Source organism: Nematostella vectensis, chromosome 5 (genome assembly GCF_932526225.1).
Source record: "Nematostella vectensis chromosome 5, jaNemVect1.1, whole genome shotgun sequence".
NCBI classification, from domain to species: domain Eukaryota; kingdom Metazoa; phylum Cnidaria; class Anthozoa; order Actiniaria; family Edwardsiidae; genus Nematostella; species Nematostella vectensis.
The window spans coordinates 9993953-10013705 of record NC_064038.1 but is presented as its reverse complement, the minus strand read 5'-3'; the positions used below and the strand labels follow the sequence as shown (position 1 = coordinate 10013705).

General features: G+C 39.6%; 2 protein-coding genes and 1 long non-coding RNA gene across 3 annotated transcripts; 1 reads left to right on the top strand and 2 right to left on the bottom strand.

Moving 5' to 3' along the window:
* Positions 1-339: 339 nt before the first annotated feature.
* LOC5505651 (acid-sensing ion channel 2) lies at positions 340-9841 on the bottom strand. The gene is made up of 12 exons (XM_032373958.2): positions 9328-9841; positions 8467-8717; positions 6742-7073; positions 6203-6333; positions 5723-5886; positions 5236-5355; positions 4463-4568; positions 4179-4257; positions 2891-2945; positions 2118-2185; positions 1670-1745; positions 340-1327 (listed from the first exon to the last, which is right to left on the bottom strand). The coding sequence occupies exons 2-12, from the start codon at positions 8695-8697 to the stop codon at positions 1157-1159; spliced, it is 1533 nt and encodes a 510-aa protein (XP_032229849.2). The 5' UTR covers positions 8698-8717; positions 9328-9841; the 3' UTR covers positions 340-1156.
* On the top strand, positions 4799-5914 carry LOC116613481. The gene is made up of 2 exons (XR_004294168.2): positions 4799-5181; positions 5740-5914. It is a non-coding gene; the product is annotated as an uncharacterized LOC116613481 (long non-coding RNA).
* A 302-nt stretch (positions 9842-10143) lies between the features above and the next one.
* Positions 10144-18910, bottom strand: LOC5505652 (basigin). The gene is made up of 9 exons (XM_032373959.2): positions 18769-18910; positions 16908-17114; positions 16482-16640; positions 15591-15893; positions 14516-14671; positions 14088-14258; positions 13486-13590; positions 13174-13180; positions 10144-12141 (listed from the first exon to the last, which is right to left on the bottom strand). Exons 1-9 carry the CDS (start codon positions 18836-18838, stop codon positions 12039-12041), a joined length of 1281 nt encoding a protein of 426 aa, XP_032229850.1. The 5' UTR covers positions 18839-18910; the 3' UTR covers positions 10144-12038.
* Between the last annotated feature and the right edge of the window lie 843 nt (positions 18911-19753).

Here is a 19753-nt window from a genome sequence, read left to right as displayed (position 1 = left end):
ATTGAAACATCCCGCACGAAATTTTTTTCACATAAAAAAATATAAAACTGATAAAAAAAAAATCTGGACGTCCAAAAATAAACTGCATCGAAAATCAACATTGAAAATCAACATTGAAAAACAACACTGAAAAACAACATTGAAAATAAACATTAAAAAACCAACATTGAAAATCAAAGGTAAATTTCAACAACATAGAAATTCGAAAATGAAAATGAATTTCACGTTTTCTCTACGTGGCCCATCGTTATAATAACAAAGGGATCTGGTGACACTATAAGGACGATATGCATCTGGGCTCTACGATTTCTTAAACTTTTTGCATGAAAGACAGTACGATTTGCAAAAAACTTGTTTTATTTATCGCATGCTACACACTACCGTAGTAGAGGATGGCGGTTTGAATAATTTCTATCTGCTAAGCAGTTCTTTGCTTGCTATTTTCGTGAAGCTACCCCAATATTTAGGACTGTGCACTAATTCTTATCAGCTACTCAGATAAAGCGCTGAATTATTTATGCTCATAGTTGCATTAAGATGGTTATTGTATCAAAACTCGAGAATAAGTCTATTATCGTTATATTATAAATGTAGGACATAGCAATGGTTATTTTATTGATTCTTAAACCCAAAAAACAACTTTTCTCTTTTTTTTAGAAAAGGAGTGTGAAAAAGCTCATTATTCTTATTGTTACAACTTCCCAAAATGCTAATTTAAAGAACTTTCACCTCTCGTATGCTAACTGACATACGCCACTTATCCGACCGGATGATCTTCTTCAATACACACAGCACTAACTGATGAATAAACTTTAATTCCCCTCTCCTATGCTGACTGAATGCACTTTAATTACCCTGTTCTATGCTAACGGGATGCACATTAATTCCCCTGTTCTATGCTAACGGGATGCACATTAATTCCCCTGTTCTATGCTAACTTAATGCACTTTAATTCCCCTGTTCTATGCTAACTGAATTCACTTTAATTCCCCTGTTCTATGCTAACTTAATGCACTTTAATTCCCCTGTTCTATGCTAACTGAATTCACTTTAATTCCCCTGTTCTATGCTAACGGGATGCACTTTAATTTCCCTGTTCTATGCTAACTGAATGCATTTTAATTCCCCTGTTCTATGCTAATTGAATGCATACACTTCAATTCCCCCGTCCTATGCACACTGATTGCACTTTATCCGATCGATTCATCTTCTTCGCTACGCACAACACCAAGTCAATCAGGAGCTTAGCAAACTCTGCACACGTGATCACCGACACGCCGATCCACAACCCAAGCTGACCTCCGACGTCTCCAAGGAAACTTTCCACCTTAATTTAAAAAAAACACCAATATTTATAAAGGAGTTAGAAGAAAGTATCATAACGGTGCAAGACCGGGAAGATGAATAAGGGAGATGATAGGATGCTGGACGTTTTTCATCAAATACTTAAGGAAAATGAGGAACATTTGCTGGGAAGACCACATCAGCAACGAGGCAGCCCTTATAGAGCCACTAAGCAGTGAGGTCAAACGGAGTAGATGGAAAGGTGGCACATATCCGCCGCTTCAACCTGCACGTCCTCCCATGTCCTCCGCCCCGCCACGTCTCTCCCCGCCAGGCACGAGGATGACATGTAACAGTTAAGTTTCCAAAAGTTAAGATTTCTTACCGGATAATTCCTTTTGTAAGTTATCGTTTCCATGTTAAGCTCCTCGAAGTAAATCTTCACGCGTAAGATGTTATGACTGAAAATAGATTTTAATTTATATTTTATATAAATATGACATTACATTATTGTATTTTGAGGTCTACTTGGCAAATGCGAACCTTGAGGTGTTTCTGTTTAAGGGTGGTTATTAAAATAAAAAAAAAGGTTTTTCTTATCAATATAAGCCATGTTAAGAGTAAAAGAGCCCAGCTTTTTGAATAAGCAATAGTTACATTTTGAACATGGTTGGAGTATAATTGAGGAAAAAGGGTCACAATTAGGGGCGTTTGTGGTGTCTGGAAGGCGGCATGGACAATAAGGGGATTTTTTTTATGAGGAGGATGTCAATGGCAAAGTTACTAAATACTGTAAAAACGATCAATCAGACATACGTAGCTAGAAATTGTACCTGATGAGCTCATTGGGATCCACGCTGCTTCCATTGCCATTATTCGGAATAAACTTTGATAATGCTTTCTGGAATATAATGTGCTATTTAACCAGTAGAATATGTGTTCAATGCCATATTTACCCGCCTTTGAAATTTAGTTACAGTCTATGTTGTACTGAAAAAAACCGTTATTTCAAACTTAAAGTATTTATGAAGACAAAACAAGTTAGGGTTAGAGGGGTAAATTCACTTATTCTGGTCCGAGGGCCTAGAACGTCTCTCTAATTAGGGCCAGCGAGCTCGCTAGCCACTAAATAGAGAGACGTCCGAGACTCTGGAACCAGGGTAGAATTCACTTGGATATTAATTAACAAATAAAAATAGACCTAAGTTATTATTTTTGTAGAGTCGAGGGGAAAAGTGGATTTGACCAGATTTAAAAGCGTTTCTAATTGTCCGTCCCAAAGAATGCGGTTTTATTGATAAAATGTGCACCAATCATGGCGTTTCCAAAAAAGAAAATACTTTTTCACATTTCTGCTGTTACTCTTACTTTTCTATTTTCTGTGCACTGCTAAAAGCAAAACAGCAAAAGAGATGGGTAGGGGTATGCACATTTTAATTTGAATGGCATATTTTTTTCACATATCAATTTCCTTTGCCAGCTCAAAGGGGGGGGGGGGGGGCTGAACCCTCCCCCCTAGATCCGCAAATGTCGACAGCCAGCTCCATTTATTGTAATTATGTATTCTATGTAGGTAAAAGTAGATCCCTTCTAGTGTTATTCGTACCTTGTACTCCTCTGCCCAATGAGCATGTGACATTGATCGAGAGAACACATTTTGACTGAAAAGAAAAATCACCATCACCATTATCACCATATCACTACAACAGCACCACCACCAACATCATTGTAATAATGATAAACGAAAAAAACAGGCGTATAATAACCATAATGGCAACTAACATATTCGTCGAGGATAACATTAAAAAGTATTCTTCATATTGTGTAGTTCCAGAAAATATCCATACCCCCCCCCCCCCCCTCCTATTGAGGGGGTCGGAGATATGACCCCCCACTCCTCTGGAATTTCCAACCCCCTGGAAAAAAGTAAATACAGTTACTGTTAAGGAAAAAGGGCATTTTACCCCCCCCCCCCCCTTCCCTCTGAAAATTCCTGGGCGTATGAACCCCCACCCCCCCTGGAATTTCTAATCCCCTCAATGGGGGTGGATATTTTCTTGAACTACACATTTTCACAAGCATCTTTCTTCGTCGCAGGCCCATAGTAAGGAATTGGGGCGGATTCAAGAGGGAGGGGATGGTAAGCAGGGCCCCTGTGTCGTCCAAGGTTGTATAATGGTACCATAGCCGGACGTCTCACAAGATTGTTAATAACGTTGTTATGTTTAGGTTTTTCAATAAAGAACTTGCAAGCATTATTACTTCTGTTAATAGGCCATTCCAGCTATAAGTTTGCGCGCGCATAACCATAGAAACCTACCTCAACTACCAGAATGCAGCGCGCTTTTTTAAGCTTACATCAAACGAAGCGCACGCTGCATGCCGGTAGTTGAGGTAGGATCCAATGGTGAGTGCGCGCGCAAACTTATAGCTGGAATGGGCAAGGGAAAGGGCTCCATCACAAGAGGTATTAGAGAAAATGATGCGGAGGGCTTTCCTTTGCACCATCTCAATGATATCAGCTAAGAATTATGGTAGAGCGGCCCATACAGGCGACGCGTTTTCAAGGACCGGACGAATAACTACACAGTATAGATTAATTAAATATAACTGGGAAAGGCCACTCTTCTTAAGTACGCTGAGGCCATATAGGCGCTTGACGGCCTTCATGTGGATGTACTCGACGTGGTTGGTCCACGATAAATCACTGGATATGCTAATACCCAGCAACTTATAGGAAGGGTCATGCGTATTGCCCCCTCCAAGTCGTGCAGAGAGGAGACACCCTCGGGTAAAGGTCACAAGCGTCACAAGCTCTCGAGTTAGTGTTTAAGGTGTTCTTTAATAGCCCTGCTCTAATTCTCACAGCCATTTAATCGTATTCACCAACTCACGTGCATGGCTGAGGGCACTTCTCCAGGCATTTCAAACCTCCCTCTTGATACATCATGTTAACACGGTTAAGGCATTGCCCTGCAGCAGATAACAAAATAAGAGTCGGTATCAGGACGGACCAAAAAAAAAAACTAAATTAATTAAAAAAAAAACGTGCAAGGAAAAGAAAACAAATTCGAGCAAACGCCCACCCCTTCCATCATTTTTTCTATTCGGCAGTCCCTTCAAATGCACTCATTACTGTCGTTATATTTGCTGATATTCCCGTCTACTAGTCTCTTACATGCTTCAATTTCCTGGCAAATCAAGCCTGTCATCATGTCAAACCTTCCCTCGGTGCAGTTACACAGTTCTCTTTGTTTGTTCGCCAGACAGGAGTTCATACAGCCCTACGGATACATAACGAACATTTTGAGTGGAAATTCAGGAATCAACTTTCACCTCATCATCGGACTGACAATTTCAGAAGACGTGTATGGGAACTAAAATAAAACAAATCTAGTCGCCTTATATGCTTGTCTATACATTGATGTGTTCTCATCGCCCCCCTCCCCTCCCCCCACCACCACCATCACCATCCCGGAATATTAGGGCCCCCGAATGGTCCCCCGAAACTTCGATGTGCTCGCCGTTTTCGGCTAATGCAAGCATGCTCACGCAATTTTTTTCCGCCGTGCTCGAAAGCTCGCGCAAATTTTTCCGCCGTGCTCGCATGCTCGCGCAGTTTTTCCGCCTAAAACTGCTCGGTCTCGCATAAAAAAACGGGGTGCTCGCAAGCTCGCAAGTGCTCGCCAAAGACCATTCGGGGGCCCTAATATTCAAAATCCGTCCTTGACCCGTGCTAGCAGGCTAGCCTATCTTTCCCTGGCTGCTATTGGCTGAGCGGCTTGTCGGTTAATGACGTCACTTTGACAAGGTCGCATGTGCAAATAGGATGAAACAAGAGCGTATAAAAGCTCTCGGCTAGTAGGACACAAAAGAAAGAGCTGTATTGAGAGAGAGGTAAGATAGGCACTCCCCCAAACCCTCAATTTGTCACCGGATTCTTTAGCTTACCTGCACAGAATATCCCATATCATGAGAAAAGACGGACTTATAAATGCTTCCCTCCTCAAGACCCTTGGTCACTTTGTAACAACTTCCGTTGTTGAACGGGTCGATGCGAGTGATAAAGATCTGTACAAAAACAAATTAAGATAATGTTCGCCAGAGTATCACATGCTAGGATATACGAGGGAAATACAGCGCGCGCGCATATTTTGTTGCGCTATTTAAAGCCGCATTATCACCAAATTACTTCCAGTAGTTTACGTAACAATCTCCGGTGATTTTAACGAAGAACGCGAAAAATATTTCAAATTGTAAAAGCAGTGTGTCTATTGGAAGTTTCTTTGAGGATGTAACTGAAAATTTAGAACGGATGGCCTGTTAAATAGCGCGGATTCTAATGGATTCTTCAGTCTCTTGTTAGTTGTTTGTGGTTTCCATCGGCCCTACTGAAGTAAACTGGCGCGAATGCCGCTTTAACATTGAATATGCAAACCTTCTTTATTCCAACAGCAGAAGATGAACTAGGCGAGACTGTGAAGCCGTCAGAGTCGGGAAAAGGGATTTGATTTTGATCCGACAGCAAGATCCGAACGCCGGCTTCTTGTGTATACGGTGCAATGTATTGCTCTTGATTTATGAACAAATCCAATGTCAGACCTGTAAAATAAAAGTAACACATCAATAATATGAAACGCGCGGATGGATAGGGGGGGGAGGGAATCCGATAAAAACAGACAGGAGTGATTGTCACTTTGGGTAACAGAAATTGTTACCCCTAAGAAATAGCGAGCTGGGCGTGGTTGAAATATTTTTAAATCCTAAGAGATAGCAGAATCGGAAAATATCCTTCAACACCTCCTAAGGGATAGCAGTTAGTCGAAATTTTATATCCTCAAAAATAGTGCAATCACCCCCGTCTACTTTCCTGCAGAGTCCCCCAGTGTTTAGCCTTTATTGTACTAGCCTGTCTTACCGTAATTTGGTCCGGTGTTTGACAACGTGAGAGGTTTTATCGCTACTCCATTTTCACTCATGCCTTGGTTGAATGTATAACAATTTCCATAGCGAAAGTTCCAAAACGGCCTCCAGTACTTCAGAAAATCTCTGAAAATCATTAACGTTTATCAGCATAAAAAATAGATGTGGGATTTTACACTAGGATCCTGATAGCTTGAGTTCGGATCACGTGAACTTCCCACTGACTCGAAACGATCGATGCTATTTCAATGTAAATAATCTTGAGTAATCCCACCATCTTGACTCATCCCCCCCCCCCCCCCCCCCCCCAGCATAGCAGTAGCAAGCCTAGAATTATTGGGGGGGGGACGATACAGAGATATTAAGAAAACAATGGGGGCACAGCCACGCCCCTACTGGTCCTTATCCTATAATTTTTTAAAATATTGGTTGGGTGGATGGGGGGGGGGGGCACGTGCCCCCATTGCCACCACCCCTGCTACGGCCCCGCCCTGCAAAGATACTTTGTACGGACCCTTGCTGAAATAAACATACCCCTTGTTGCATTTGATGTTATTCCACGTACATCCAAGCACGAGTTCTTCAAAACCGTGCCCTGCCATTCGAAGTTTTTTCAACTCTGACTGGGCAAATATTTCCACCATAACATCTTTAAAAGCTAGTTCGGGATCAAGGGTAACATTTGGTCCGGCCTCACTGTGTTGCTTAATAAATGACTCCACATCTTTGCCCAAAAAAACAGTAACCGAAGGAGTAGATGCTTCACTGAATCCTTTTAATAGCACATCCGCATCCGGAAACTGACTAAGATGATCTTTACGAATTGCATTCAAATTGCAGATTGTTACAGCTGGGAAATCCATCGCCTAAAAAGAGAAAAGAAAAGTACATTTGATGCAACACTTGACTGGGTGCCTACAGGTGGCATGTGCATATCTTTGCTCGTGGATCCCCCCCTCAGTACATCTTGGCTTCTACGCGCCTTCTTTAGTCGTGCAACAGGTGTTTCTTGCTGACCCTATTCCAACAATCCCGTGACTTGCTCTTCAATACGCACGTTTGCAAATTTAATTTGCTATAATATAGCTAGAAGACTAAAGCCTGTTGACTTAAACAGTCTAAAACAGTCCTCAACAGTATCTAGGGACATTAAGATGCCATCGGTATGTCGATGCCATGCTCTATGTTCACACAAAGGTCTTCTTCGAAGTCTTTTTCTCCCTATTTTGGTTTGAGTGCAACTTTGACTAATATAAATCCGTGAATTATTTTTGTATAAGATATGATTATATCTTGATCTATTTTCATAGGCGCGAAGACTATATATCATAGAAATACAAAATGGAAGAACCATTATTTTGCAAAATAATAAAATAAATAGAGATTTATTTGATTGCCTTTTTGTTGGTTTCTATTGCCTTGTGTGTTGGTTCTGATATTTTATAACAGTGCAGGCCCCAAATTATTGGAGGGGCACAATATAGAAATATTAATCCGAAAATATTAGAATATTGGGGGCACAGCCACGCCCCTACTGGTCATTTTCCTTATAATTTTTAAAAATATTTGGGGGCACATGCCCCCAGTGCCCTACCCCCTGTATCTAAAGCTGTGACGACATCATATTGTGACACGACTTGAGCTTGGCGACTCTTTTTGTGGGTCATGTAGAAGCTATCAGAAGATTTCACCACAATAGATCGGTGCACCACAGACAAAGAACGAGAATACAATAAAACAATGAGCAGGGGCTCATAAGTAGGGGCAATCATCTGTATTATATAAATGTCACGGCGTTTCCTAGGATCAGACTATTTTTAGACGCGCGAGCACCAACAAGCCAATCAGCTACGTTGACGTTGGTCCGTCGGTTTTGTAGCTTTACCAAAATAATTGCAAGCTAGAATTCAAAGTCTTAGGTAGGATTGGATTCATCATATTTAAGAAGAGAGCAACAAAAGTCAAAGTACCGAAGAGAGAACATAGAATACACCAGAATGTGGGGTAGTTGATTGCATGAGAGTCACTTTGTTTGAAGAAAATATAAATGTCTGAGGAGTTGGAGATACTGTCCTTGTGCCTTCGCCTGCTTTGCTGACGCGACAAATCCAATTCAGCATGAAGTATTATAAAATCTATGTATTGACCTGCCAAGAACCGCTATAAGCCCTCTATCTGGCTATTATCCACCCTACATTTTGAATTCCTGGATCCGCCCCTAGTTTAATGTAAAAATAAATATGTGTAATAGGAACCTACCGGGGCGTAAGTCATATCAATGGTTGTGGATGTCGGCCTGTCTAGGAAGGTGCCGAATAAGGTGACGCCTTGATGAACCACCATTCCCAGTCCTGCCACGAAGGTTACCATCCAGAATACTCGCCATAATGGTGACTGTGGTCCATTAATCTGTCCGATGCCATGACAAGTTGTCCGGTCCACGAAGTCTCTGACCAGTGCCCGGACAGAGGGCCTGGGTTGATCTGCCATGCCTCGTTTCCAAGATAAGTCTGCTTGGTTATACATAGGGGAGTTAAGAGGACACGAAATGCACGTATAGTTTTACAATCAGGGTGTCATTTGGTGTGTAAGCACTGTCATATTGAAAATGGTAACAAACGGCTCTTTGTGCAGTGTGTTTGGGAAGCGGGAACCATTCTTAATTCTTGTACGGCCCTCTCAGCGACAACACAACGCTTGACGATGAAATAAAAAAACTCCCAAAAGGTTGTATGATAAGTATGTTATTGTCCATGGCTACTTGGGCCAAACAGAAACCCATAAGGTCTCGAATTTTTCAATCGTTTTACGGCAGGCGAGCTTCCCGATTGAAAGTTGACCATAATGTATTATATTGTATTGTTCGATTTTGATCACCTATCCTTAATAAGCTAGTGAAAATCAAAGCCAGCAAAGTCAGATATATAGTTATCAACGTTTTTTCTAAAATTCTCTTTTGTTTTCAAAAATTAAAAGGATGAAAAATAATGGCTCTTGTCAAAAACATCTGGCGTTTATCCAATCTTTTTAAAGACATTTTCTTTGCTTAACGGCACTAAAAGTTTACAGTATCAAAAAAGTTATCCTGGATTTCTTTAAAAAAACATTTCAAGTACTTACCTTTATTGCGTGTAATATTCCAGTTGTCTTCACTTTTATGGACGGGCTAATCTGACGAGTTTACAATAAGTTTAACAAAACGTACCATCATAATAGAGAATCTCATTATTCTGGCCATGAGTCATGAATTTCGTTTATTTGGTTATCAGTAGGCGATATCCAATTTAGTAAAGCTACCACCTGCCTAGCTTTTAATCTGTTTTCGTACTTTTAGTTTCAGTTTTGAATTTTGTAAATACCAAGTAATGAAAGTAAGCCGAACTCACCAAACGCTGGAAATGATTGTTAAAACCTGGATAACTGATATCAGCAAACAAGTTGTGCATCGAATTATAAGTAAAAATAAACTTAATCCGCATTAACAAATTATAGGCACACTTTTTGAAAAAGTCAATGGGGGACTTGCGCTAAGAGAACACGTGACTGTGTGTGGCAAACTAGCGCGCGCTCAGCCTTTTAGTGCCAAATAACAGCAACAAAAGGCAACTTATTCAGCGCTTACAAAAAAAAGGCCAGAATTCCTTTTTCAGTAAGGGTTTAGTTTTATTTACAGATTTTTTTTTCGTCGTTCCCTGGTGTGACGGGCATTTCTGTGATAATTTTGTTTTAAATTTGCTTCCCGAAAAGGTCACGTGATCTCTTAGCGAAAGTCCACTATTCGGTATTCTTTAGACGCGCGTCAGTATGCGCGCAAGTACCTGTCTGTTTCTCCCCCCTGTGGTTCCGTCGTCAAACGGGAGCCGCGGGGATGAGGCCTATTGGTTTCACTGGTATGGGAATACTTCACCCTTTCATTGGGTTTTGGAAAAAAGCAAATTTAAGAGTACACATTTTAGTTTATTTTCCATAGTTCTCAGTTACAGCTACTCGCTATCTAGCTTGGAAGATAACACACGATACCAATCATAAGCATGGTATAGTACAATATATAATTCATAAAACAATAATGACATGATATGTATTTCGCAAACAATGTGATGTCTTGGATAAATTGAATAAATAACTTAACAGAAAAAAAAAATAACAGAAAAAGACAAGAAATGATAAAGAAATTCCTATTTGAATAGTTCCTCACCCAGCCTCTCTTCTTTCTTAAAAACACAGTCGCTCATTAACCGTGATCACTACCTGTTGGATTATGGATATGAAGCAGGGGCGTACGAAGAAAATTTGGCGATCTTATTTGCATAACGAGGGGAAAAATCAAATGTTTACTCATTGATTTTTATAAATGATGAGGATAAAACTATAATTTTCTTAATCATGGTAGTCTACAGATGATTTCCAAACATATTGTCATGTCGTTCAGTGCCACGCGACGAATGAAGTCCTATTTCAGATCGAGGATGACAGAGGATCGTGTAATATTCTCAAAAGTCTGCCGCATTGACGCCAATTTCAAATCCAAAAGCGGGAGCTATGAAATCTTCACGGGGATGCGGGATGAGGGGCCACGCCCTCATTCAGCTTCTCAATGCTTTGACTGCAACTTGTTAAAATCCTGCGTACGCCCCTGTGAAGTATTGTGGAAACAGCGAGATAACCATAAACAACAACAACAACAACAACAGCAGCAGCAACGGCAACAACAAAGCACATCTACTTGCTAAGCAATGTCGTCGCTGTTGCTTCCGGATATATACCCATTTCAAGTGAGGTATGGAGAATCCATGTGTCGTAGCCCGCAGTGGTTCATGGGTAACGATTAAATGGCTGAATCCTGATCTCCAAAAGCCCTGTAAATGTTCACACGCACTTAAACAACGTTGCCGCTTTCCATACTTGGATTTGTCTTTACTTACGTTTGTTTGGTGATTTATTCGATACCCATACAGCACTGCGGGCTATGACACATGGACCCTCCGAGTAAAACCTTATTTGAAATGGGTGTACACTGCGTATACAATATCGTGTGTGTAAAATCTATCTAAAATTAGTATAATTGAATGTTAACATGAATTATTAAATACTAGAAGGAATTTTAAGCGGCAATATGATATACTCTTCATCTTTTTTTTATTATCACTTATTATATTCATGAACCAAAATCACACATCAATGTATGTGGGTAGCCATACGACTTATACATATGACATATGCACATGGCCAGGATACCTATTATATTCTTCATCTGGAGGGGGGTCGCATACACCCCTTGACACACCCTGGAGTCAAGGGCCATCAGAATATGGGATCTTAGCGATGGTATAGCTTTACCCTCTTAGCCAATGACTTTGGCACAAATGATATCCCATGATTTGAAACCGTTACAAGATCATTTAGAAACTTTCACAATGCCAAATATCAACTGACACCGCAAGCTATTACAGAACAACGCACTGAGCTAACTATTCCGGTCACATTTTGTTGTATACAGTAATCACATTTCTTCCAATAACCAGTCTCAAATAAACTACCGTACATAACCACCCAAATATTGACTGATAGGAAACCATGTCATGCAAGTCGTGAATAAACATCTTTACCCACTTAAACACCCATCATCGCAACACATTCTAAAATCGCTCAACCACCATCTTTTATACCAGGGCAACGAATCATCGATAACATTTACCAAATAAAATCAAAACCATTTTCATAGAATGGGTGTGCAAACGACATATGGTCCATTGTCGTTCCGGTTTTTACGTCGCGTGAGTAAATACTGCCGCACCAAACATAGAGGTGCAATAGCGTGCGGGTTAGGGTCTCTAGGCGTTGGCATCCGTCGGCGTGCCCGCAGCAGCAGGGCGAAGGCGGACAGTACCCTTGTCACCTTCATCTGTGGAACTGAAGCTGAACTCGACACGTTCCCTAGAGACACAACACAGGACACTGCTAGAATCCTCGGGTATACAATACAGACAGTAACCAGATATAATTATAAGATTGTATTGGAGCTATGACAAGCGGGAATTAAAGAAGAAGTTATTCTTAATCAACTCGATCATCAATCAGTTCCAAGATAATCAGGGCTTCTGGAATTACGCGGAAAAAAACTCAAAATTACGCGGGATTCTTTGCTACGATTCTTTACGCGCTAAATTACGCGGAAGATCAATCATTACGCGCTAAATTACGCGGGATTTTGCAATACATTTTTCTTTAAAAATCAAAATTTTGCTGGATTCTTTATTGAATTACGCGCTAAATTACACGGAATATCAACTGTTACGCCCAAACTACATTTTGTACCGAAGGAAGGACAGCACGAAATAACTTGAAAAGGTTATTTTTTGCGTGAAAATATCTTAGGCAAGTTTTCATTGGCTCCTAGCCACAAGCCAATTAAAAAAGGTATTTTATTATTAGTCCTAGGCCTTCGCGGTTTATCAAAGAACGCCTAGTCATTTTATTTGTTTTTGAAATTCAGTTCGAAATATCGCACTGTTACGAAGAATATCTCTCTTTTTTTACGAGAAATAGAGGTAAGAACCCTAAAAGAACACATCAGTTGTGCAATTAAATTATTTGCCTTTCCAAATTTGCCAAATTACGCGGAAATTTGTGGATTACGCGGATTATGCGAAAAAAGCCAAATTACGCGCTTCCGCACAAGCGCGTAATTCCAGAAGCCCTGTATTATGGCTGTATCACACTGACAATGAGAAACTCCCACCGCTGCCACCATGTTTCTCACAGCAGTGAACTAACTAGTGAGCATCAGTTATATATAAGCCGGTCACGAGCGATTATTTTGAAAGTTTAAAGTCTTCCTACTCATATAATTACAGCTTGGAATAGCTTTTGATACCGTAAGACATGAAGATACAGTTTTAGTGATATGACTTGGATATACATCACCAGTACAGTGCAATTTGTACAGCATAACAGTGCAATACTTACTTGACAGCTGCAGTTTCCACGAAAGATATGAGGATAAATAAAAAAAGAAAATACCAGTTAGAATAAACAACCAACAAATTACTAAATCAGTATGTGTTTATGACAAGGCCCACATATTTAGATAGGCTGATATGGATAAGCTATTGTTCGTTTTATTGAATTTTGCAAATTAAGTGTAGAACCTTGGTTCTGATGGTTTTTTTTTCCAATATGACAGGAAAACAATAACAAGAGTGTGGATGATTAGAGCTCTTTAACTATAAGCACTCGAAAGACAACTGCCACAAACTGCCAAACACTGCTCCTACTTACACTTTTCCGTCTTTTTCTTGCGCTTCTCAACAATAAAGATGATAATGGCAAGCAAGATGGCTTCCGCAATGATTCCCAGAACCGGCCACAGAGGTCCCAAGGGGTCTAAAAAACACAAAAATATTTAGTAAAGAAACCCTTTCTGGCGGCTGGAATATCAGCGGATAATGTCCAATGATGGGAAACGGTACGGAAAATAAACAGTTGGCCGAGAAGCGTAGCTGAAATTTTGAGGACCATTCCTTATAAGAAATGAACCACTGTTTGGCCGCCAAGGGGGATGCGCGCGCACCCTGCGCATTTCTCTGCCTATAGTGAGTGCTAGCCCTCAATAAAAAACGTCACCTATCTTTCTCACCTACAAATGTGTGGGAATAGGTAGATACTTAAGGCTTTGAAATACTGTATCTTCTACTTTCGGTTGTATATGTTTCTATATTACTCTATAAAAATACCTTTTACACGGAGTAGAAACTCTTGGCAGCCGGTGGTGTCTTAAAATACCTTTTACACGGAGTAGAAACTCTTGGCAGCCGGTGGTGTCTTAAAATACCTGTTACACGGAGTAAAAACTCTTGGCAGCCGGTGGTGCCTTAAAATACCTTTTACACGGAGTAGAAACTCTTGGCAGCCGGTGGTGTCTTCAGTGTTGGTGTTGTTTTCACCCTTGATACAACAGTAGAAGCTACCTCGGTCCATATATTCCAGAGGGTTGATGGTCAGGGTGAAACCTCTGTAGCCTGAATTGCTAAACGAGTACCTATTATCCGGTTCTATAAGGGAAAAAATATAGGTTTCAAGGTCAAATTTGTAGTTTCTCAACTACCAAAACATCTAACTTGCCTTCTTTTGTGCTTTCAAAGGATTTTGTGGCATGGCAGTGAAAACATAAAAGTCATTGTTGGTTTATATGGCTGATTGGCTAGTTGACTACACACAGTACACGTATGAGATAAGGATCTTCAATTTTTTGCTTAGCAGTTTATACAACTGCTCGACATGCCCCTAGATTCGCCCCTGTGTACTGTACCTGTCTGGTTCAGGACAACTACTTGTTTATCATTCCTGTCTTTTCTCTTCCAGGTAACCTCAATAGGGTTGCCTTGGGCAGAGCAGACCATCTTGCCAGGATCTCCCTTGTAGAACTGATGGGTCGTCACCTCAGTCCTGAAGAGATGAGGCGTAACTGAAAACAAAACAAAATATTTCTTTGTATTCAATCGATATTTAAATGGAAAATTGAACCGAAAATGTCCTCAGTATGGCATTGAACAGTTTTTAACAGCTCTGTTACATTTTGGCATCAGACATACAGTATGGGGTAGTAGTAGCCAGTAGAAGTACCACCTAGGAATCAGAGTAGTTCCAGCCTAAGATTATCCAGTCCATTCTCTGTACCGCGCTGCCCGCACCGAACGTTTTAGGCTATCCTTCATTCCAGCCATGACATCATCTTACACTAAATTTAACTTTTATTGTACATATTATCTTCGCTCATCTTATTGTATATAGCTTTTATCATGTAAATCTATTACTCAAGGGTTTCATTAGGCTCCGGCGGCCAGCGGAAGCACTGGCTATTTTCCACCGAGCACCGGCTACTTGAACTAAAAAGATAATAAAAATAACTTAAACCCCCTACTTATCAATCTCCACAGCCTACTCTGAAAGTTAATGAAAACCCTGCATTACATATAATTTACAGTATATATATTTTCCAATTTTTACTCGATGTTAATTGTGCAATTCAGTGTTTTATTTATCCAGAGATGAAATTAACACTTTTTAAGCCATCCATTTTGAACTTTCATGCAAAACCTTTTTTTTCTGGTTTATTAAAATTGAATATTCAAAACGTATCCTAAAAATAATAGCATGACATGTGAGGGACACTAAAAGAACAAAAAAAACACATTTTATAAAGTGTATATTGTGTATATACTGTATCCATACCAGGTACATACCCATGATTGGCTGGGGGGGGATGCATAGTAACATGAATCATAAACGGAAAAGACCAAATTTTTTGCCACCAAGTGTGTGTGTGTGGGGGTGTTTATGTACCCTACGCACCGCTCTGTGTACATGTCTACAAGTCTGCATACCTTGAACAGTTATGTTGCCATAGATCTTGTAAGGCCTGATATTCCTGAGCTTTGCCGTAAGAACACAGGTGAAGATTCCTGCATCTTCAGGGCTATCAATCTTAACCTCCAAGTTATCTAGTCTTTTTTTCTCAGGGCTGAAGGTTTCGTCAATGAGCTTGTTGTCTTTGATCCAAGCTATGTGATCTATTGGATTCCGCAGTTTATTTGTGCCAACATCAGTCAGGTTACATCCTAAACTGACAGAATCCCCAAACTTGACAATTTCATCCTCAGAAACTTGGATTTTAGGGATTTCAGAACCTTGTGAAATAAAGAAGACATTTTAGTTACTGTTAATATCATATAGAAAATGGTGAAGGGATGGTGTAATATACTGCTGCTCCTGGAAAGTACTGCCAATAAAGGAAGAAAAATAAACACAATTTGTGTCTTCATTGTCACAGCGCGCCCCCATACTATTGGATATTACACTGTACATCTATCTTTTACAACTGAAAAACCTTAAAAATATGCATTTCGAGATAGAGGAAGAAGACACAATTTCTTACAATGGCCATCAGTTCCTTGAATTCCTGGCTGAATTCCAAAATGCATACATCACCCAGATTTTGGCTTTTTAAGATGTTTTTTCTTTGATCATGCTTGCTCCATGTATGGGCTCAGAGACGAAAAGTTCAAATTTCAATGACACTTTACAAAAAGTCGCATCAATTTTAAAAAAAGTTGCATTCGATATTAATTTTGTTTGCTATTACTCTCTACTTGGAGAAATTTTCCTCATTATAATAAGATGTGAAATGAGTATACATATAATTGAAGCATCCTGTTATGTTTTTCCGTCATTTCCTCCATCTGTATGGAAATGAAAGGAAGAGAAGCAGAACTCACGCTCGATCACAGTGATGGTGAATCCATAAACATCATCAGCGGCGGCACCAGGAGCACTACTAGCGTAGGCTTCACACTGGTAGCGCCCACCATTCTTTGTGTCGTCATTCAGGGTGACATTGTTGATGTGCAACGTGGTGGACACTTTCCGACCGTCCACTAGAATTAAGTAAGAACACAAGGGACAGCTGTTACCATAGTTACTACTGGATGAGACATTTTTTTAATTAGTTTCTGTTGAATTAGCCATTGGTTCAATTAAGTAAGTGAAAAACAAAAACAAACATAAAGTCTGTGTATATTATAACCACAGAGTGTTAAATATACAGTTACTGTATACCATGGTAGTTGTACAATTTTCTTTAATTAAATGTAATTCAATTTGCTAATCTGTCCTTTACATGCAGTGATGAACATGAGACTTACTTTTTTTCTCAGTTGTAAAGTAGGTGTGTCCATTTGGGCCCTCATCAGTGATCTGTTTTGTCCCCCCTAAATCTAGATTGCGGGCAAACTTGATAACTGGTCTACCATTGGGGTCATTTTCGTCAAATGCTACACATGTGACAGCTATATTCTCTCCCTCAATTGGGTGGAGGTTATCAGGCCATGGCTCAATAATTGCTGGACCACCTAAAAAATATCATAGAGTGCTTAGTAATTCTATTATAAAAACAATAGAGATAGAATGGATAGAGGCCGGTCACTTCCAGACTTCTAATAACAGAGTGATAAAGACACAACAACCCTCTGGACCAGTAAAACTGCAAACCAAATAAATTTCTGTAATGTGTGTTTAGATAGTTGGTTTTTGCTTTGATCCAAGAATTTTTCTCTTGACATTCCTGATTTTCTCAATAATTTTTCTCAATCAGCATTAAAAACCTGATATCTGAATGCCTGCTTTGAAGCAAATCTGTGCCTAATTTGACTCCCAGTCCCAACCTTTTGATAGTGATTGCTTATGAGCTTCGGTCACTTTCTTAAACTCATAAATGAATCCAAATTTAATATCACTGCTTCTGGAATTAGAATATGAATATCCTTTAAAATTAAACTGATAGCTACACAATAAAACAAACACTGATCACAACAGAAACTTGGATTGGCAGTAAAACAGCAAGAATTTGAAGATTTATATACAGTATAGCACTCAAGGTCAATTTCCCCCAGAATCCGACAGGGGATAATGCTAGAGAATGCATGATACCACCTCTTTAGGTGGTAGGTGCAAAAATCAAGCCCTGTGAAGTCTGAATGACTGGCAGTGAGTGAAACCTAAATTACTCTGCAGTGATAGTGATTCTCATTATTTTTGGACTAAACTCTGACAATATATCTGCAGCAATAATTTTGCTATCTAGCAAATATATTATTTATTAAAGCAGGCACAAACTATCTGGCAGGAACAGAAACAATAAAAAATTATTGTCATATTATTGTATGCTTGGTGAATTACAATCACAAATAGAAAGATATACCTTTGAAGGAATATGTAACCATTCAATGCTAAAAGAAGCTAAATAAAAAGCTAAAGAATGCTAAATAACATGATCCCGATATATAGGTTCAGAAAAACATTTTAAATTAATTTACTAAAGAGTTTGATGAGATTTGATCAAGAATTGTATGTAAATAGAATGATGAAAGATGTTCCATCATAAGCGAAAATATGTGTTATTGTTTTTTTATGATTTACATATAGCAAACATAAAAAATCCAGATGGAGTTCTTAGCAAAAGAAAAACTATCTAATTGGTATTTACGTATTTGCTGTAAAGGCTATTTGAGTTTTGACAGCCCCTCAGAGCAGAATATGTGCCAAAAAACTACAGTTACTGTAGCAATTTCAATGCACTGTCTCTTTCCATAAAATATATCTAAGTCTCATCAAGGCACAGGTTTAAATTTTGTAAAAAGCTATGTAGATAAAATCAGAAGAATATCACATCAAACAAGCAAATCAAACGAATGCCGGAGCAAGCTTCTTGGTTTTAAGATCTATGCAACGACAAATCTCTTTCGTGATATGCATTTTAAGGCATCCGCTTTCTTAAAAAGTACTCCAAATAGCTGGTACAACACCTGAGAATTAGCTCTAGGAAATAGAAACATATCAACAAAATAACATACACAATGTAATCAGAATACAAGATGCAAGAGTTTTCGAACGATTAACCAAAACATCTGCTGTTTTGTGCCATCTTTCAGAAACACAATACAACCTCGTTGAAAATATTAAAGGTTTTCTTTAGCATTTACCATTGGGGTTTGTAATGCTACCTACCAAGAGAAAGAGAAGCGAGGGATAAACAAACTAGGAGCAGACAAAGCGGAGAACTTGTTGGAACGGCCATGATTATTTCGCTTCGCCTTTGAGCTCCACCTAGACCGGGGGTAGCACCCAGGCCTAAACGGGTGACTAAGGCCACAGGTTTACCAACCTCTCACAAGTCACCAACTAGCTCGAATATTTTCAGGGTTGATCAACTCCTGTAAACTGTCCTATAATTGTCTTATATCCTAGAATAGAGGTCACAATAAATTCTCATTGCTTTATGACGAAATTAGCACACTACTGTGACAACAAGCTTATTCCCAAGAGACGCATGCGTGAAAAGAACCCAGATATTTTTCAGTCTACTTCTCATCTTATCAGCGAGCTGTGCGTGTAACCGACTAAGACAGGCCTGGGATCCTGGTTATTGCCTCCCCATTAATGCGCGGGTACCTCAGGTTCCTTTGTGTTGTACAGTTCGCTAGATAGCGGTGCTGGGCCGAAATCTCCAGCTTAGCCGTAACGCTTTATGCTGCCATACGGCGTTTTAGCGCATGTCTGGAGTATGGTCTTTTTTCTCGTTTCATTTGATCTAAGGAGGTTCGATCTTCGGGTAATTGGTTCTAACTTTTTTTCTATCACTCATCAGTTATTTTTATGGTTTTATCATTTTTCCCTTTCATATTTTGTTTTTCGGTTGTATTCCTACCCTTCGAGAACACGAAAGAACAGACTCGCGACACGGAAAAGTGTGAACTGATAGAAACAAACAGAAAGCTCTGCTAGCATATAAAAGTTGTAAGTACCTTGGACTCCTTTTTTGCCCATATGGAAATTTTAATTTGGCTAACGAGGAGCTAAAAAAGTAGCATTAAAAGCGATGTTCAAGTTAAGAAAAGAAATGGGAGAGCACTTTAGACAAGATATCAAACTAACTCTCCGCCTTTTTGACACCTTGATACAACCAATCCTACTTTATGGAAGCGAAATATGG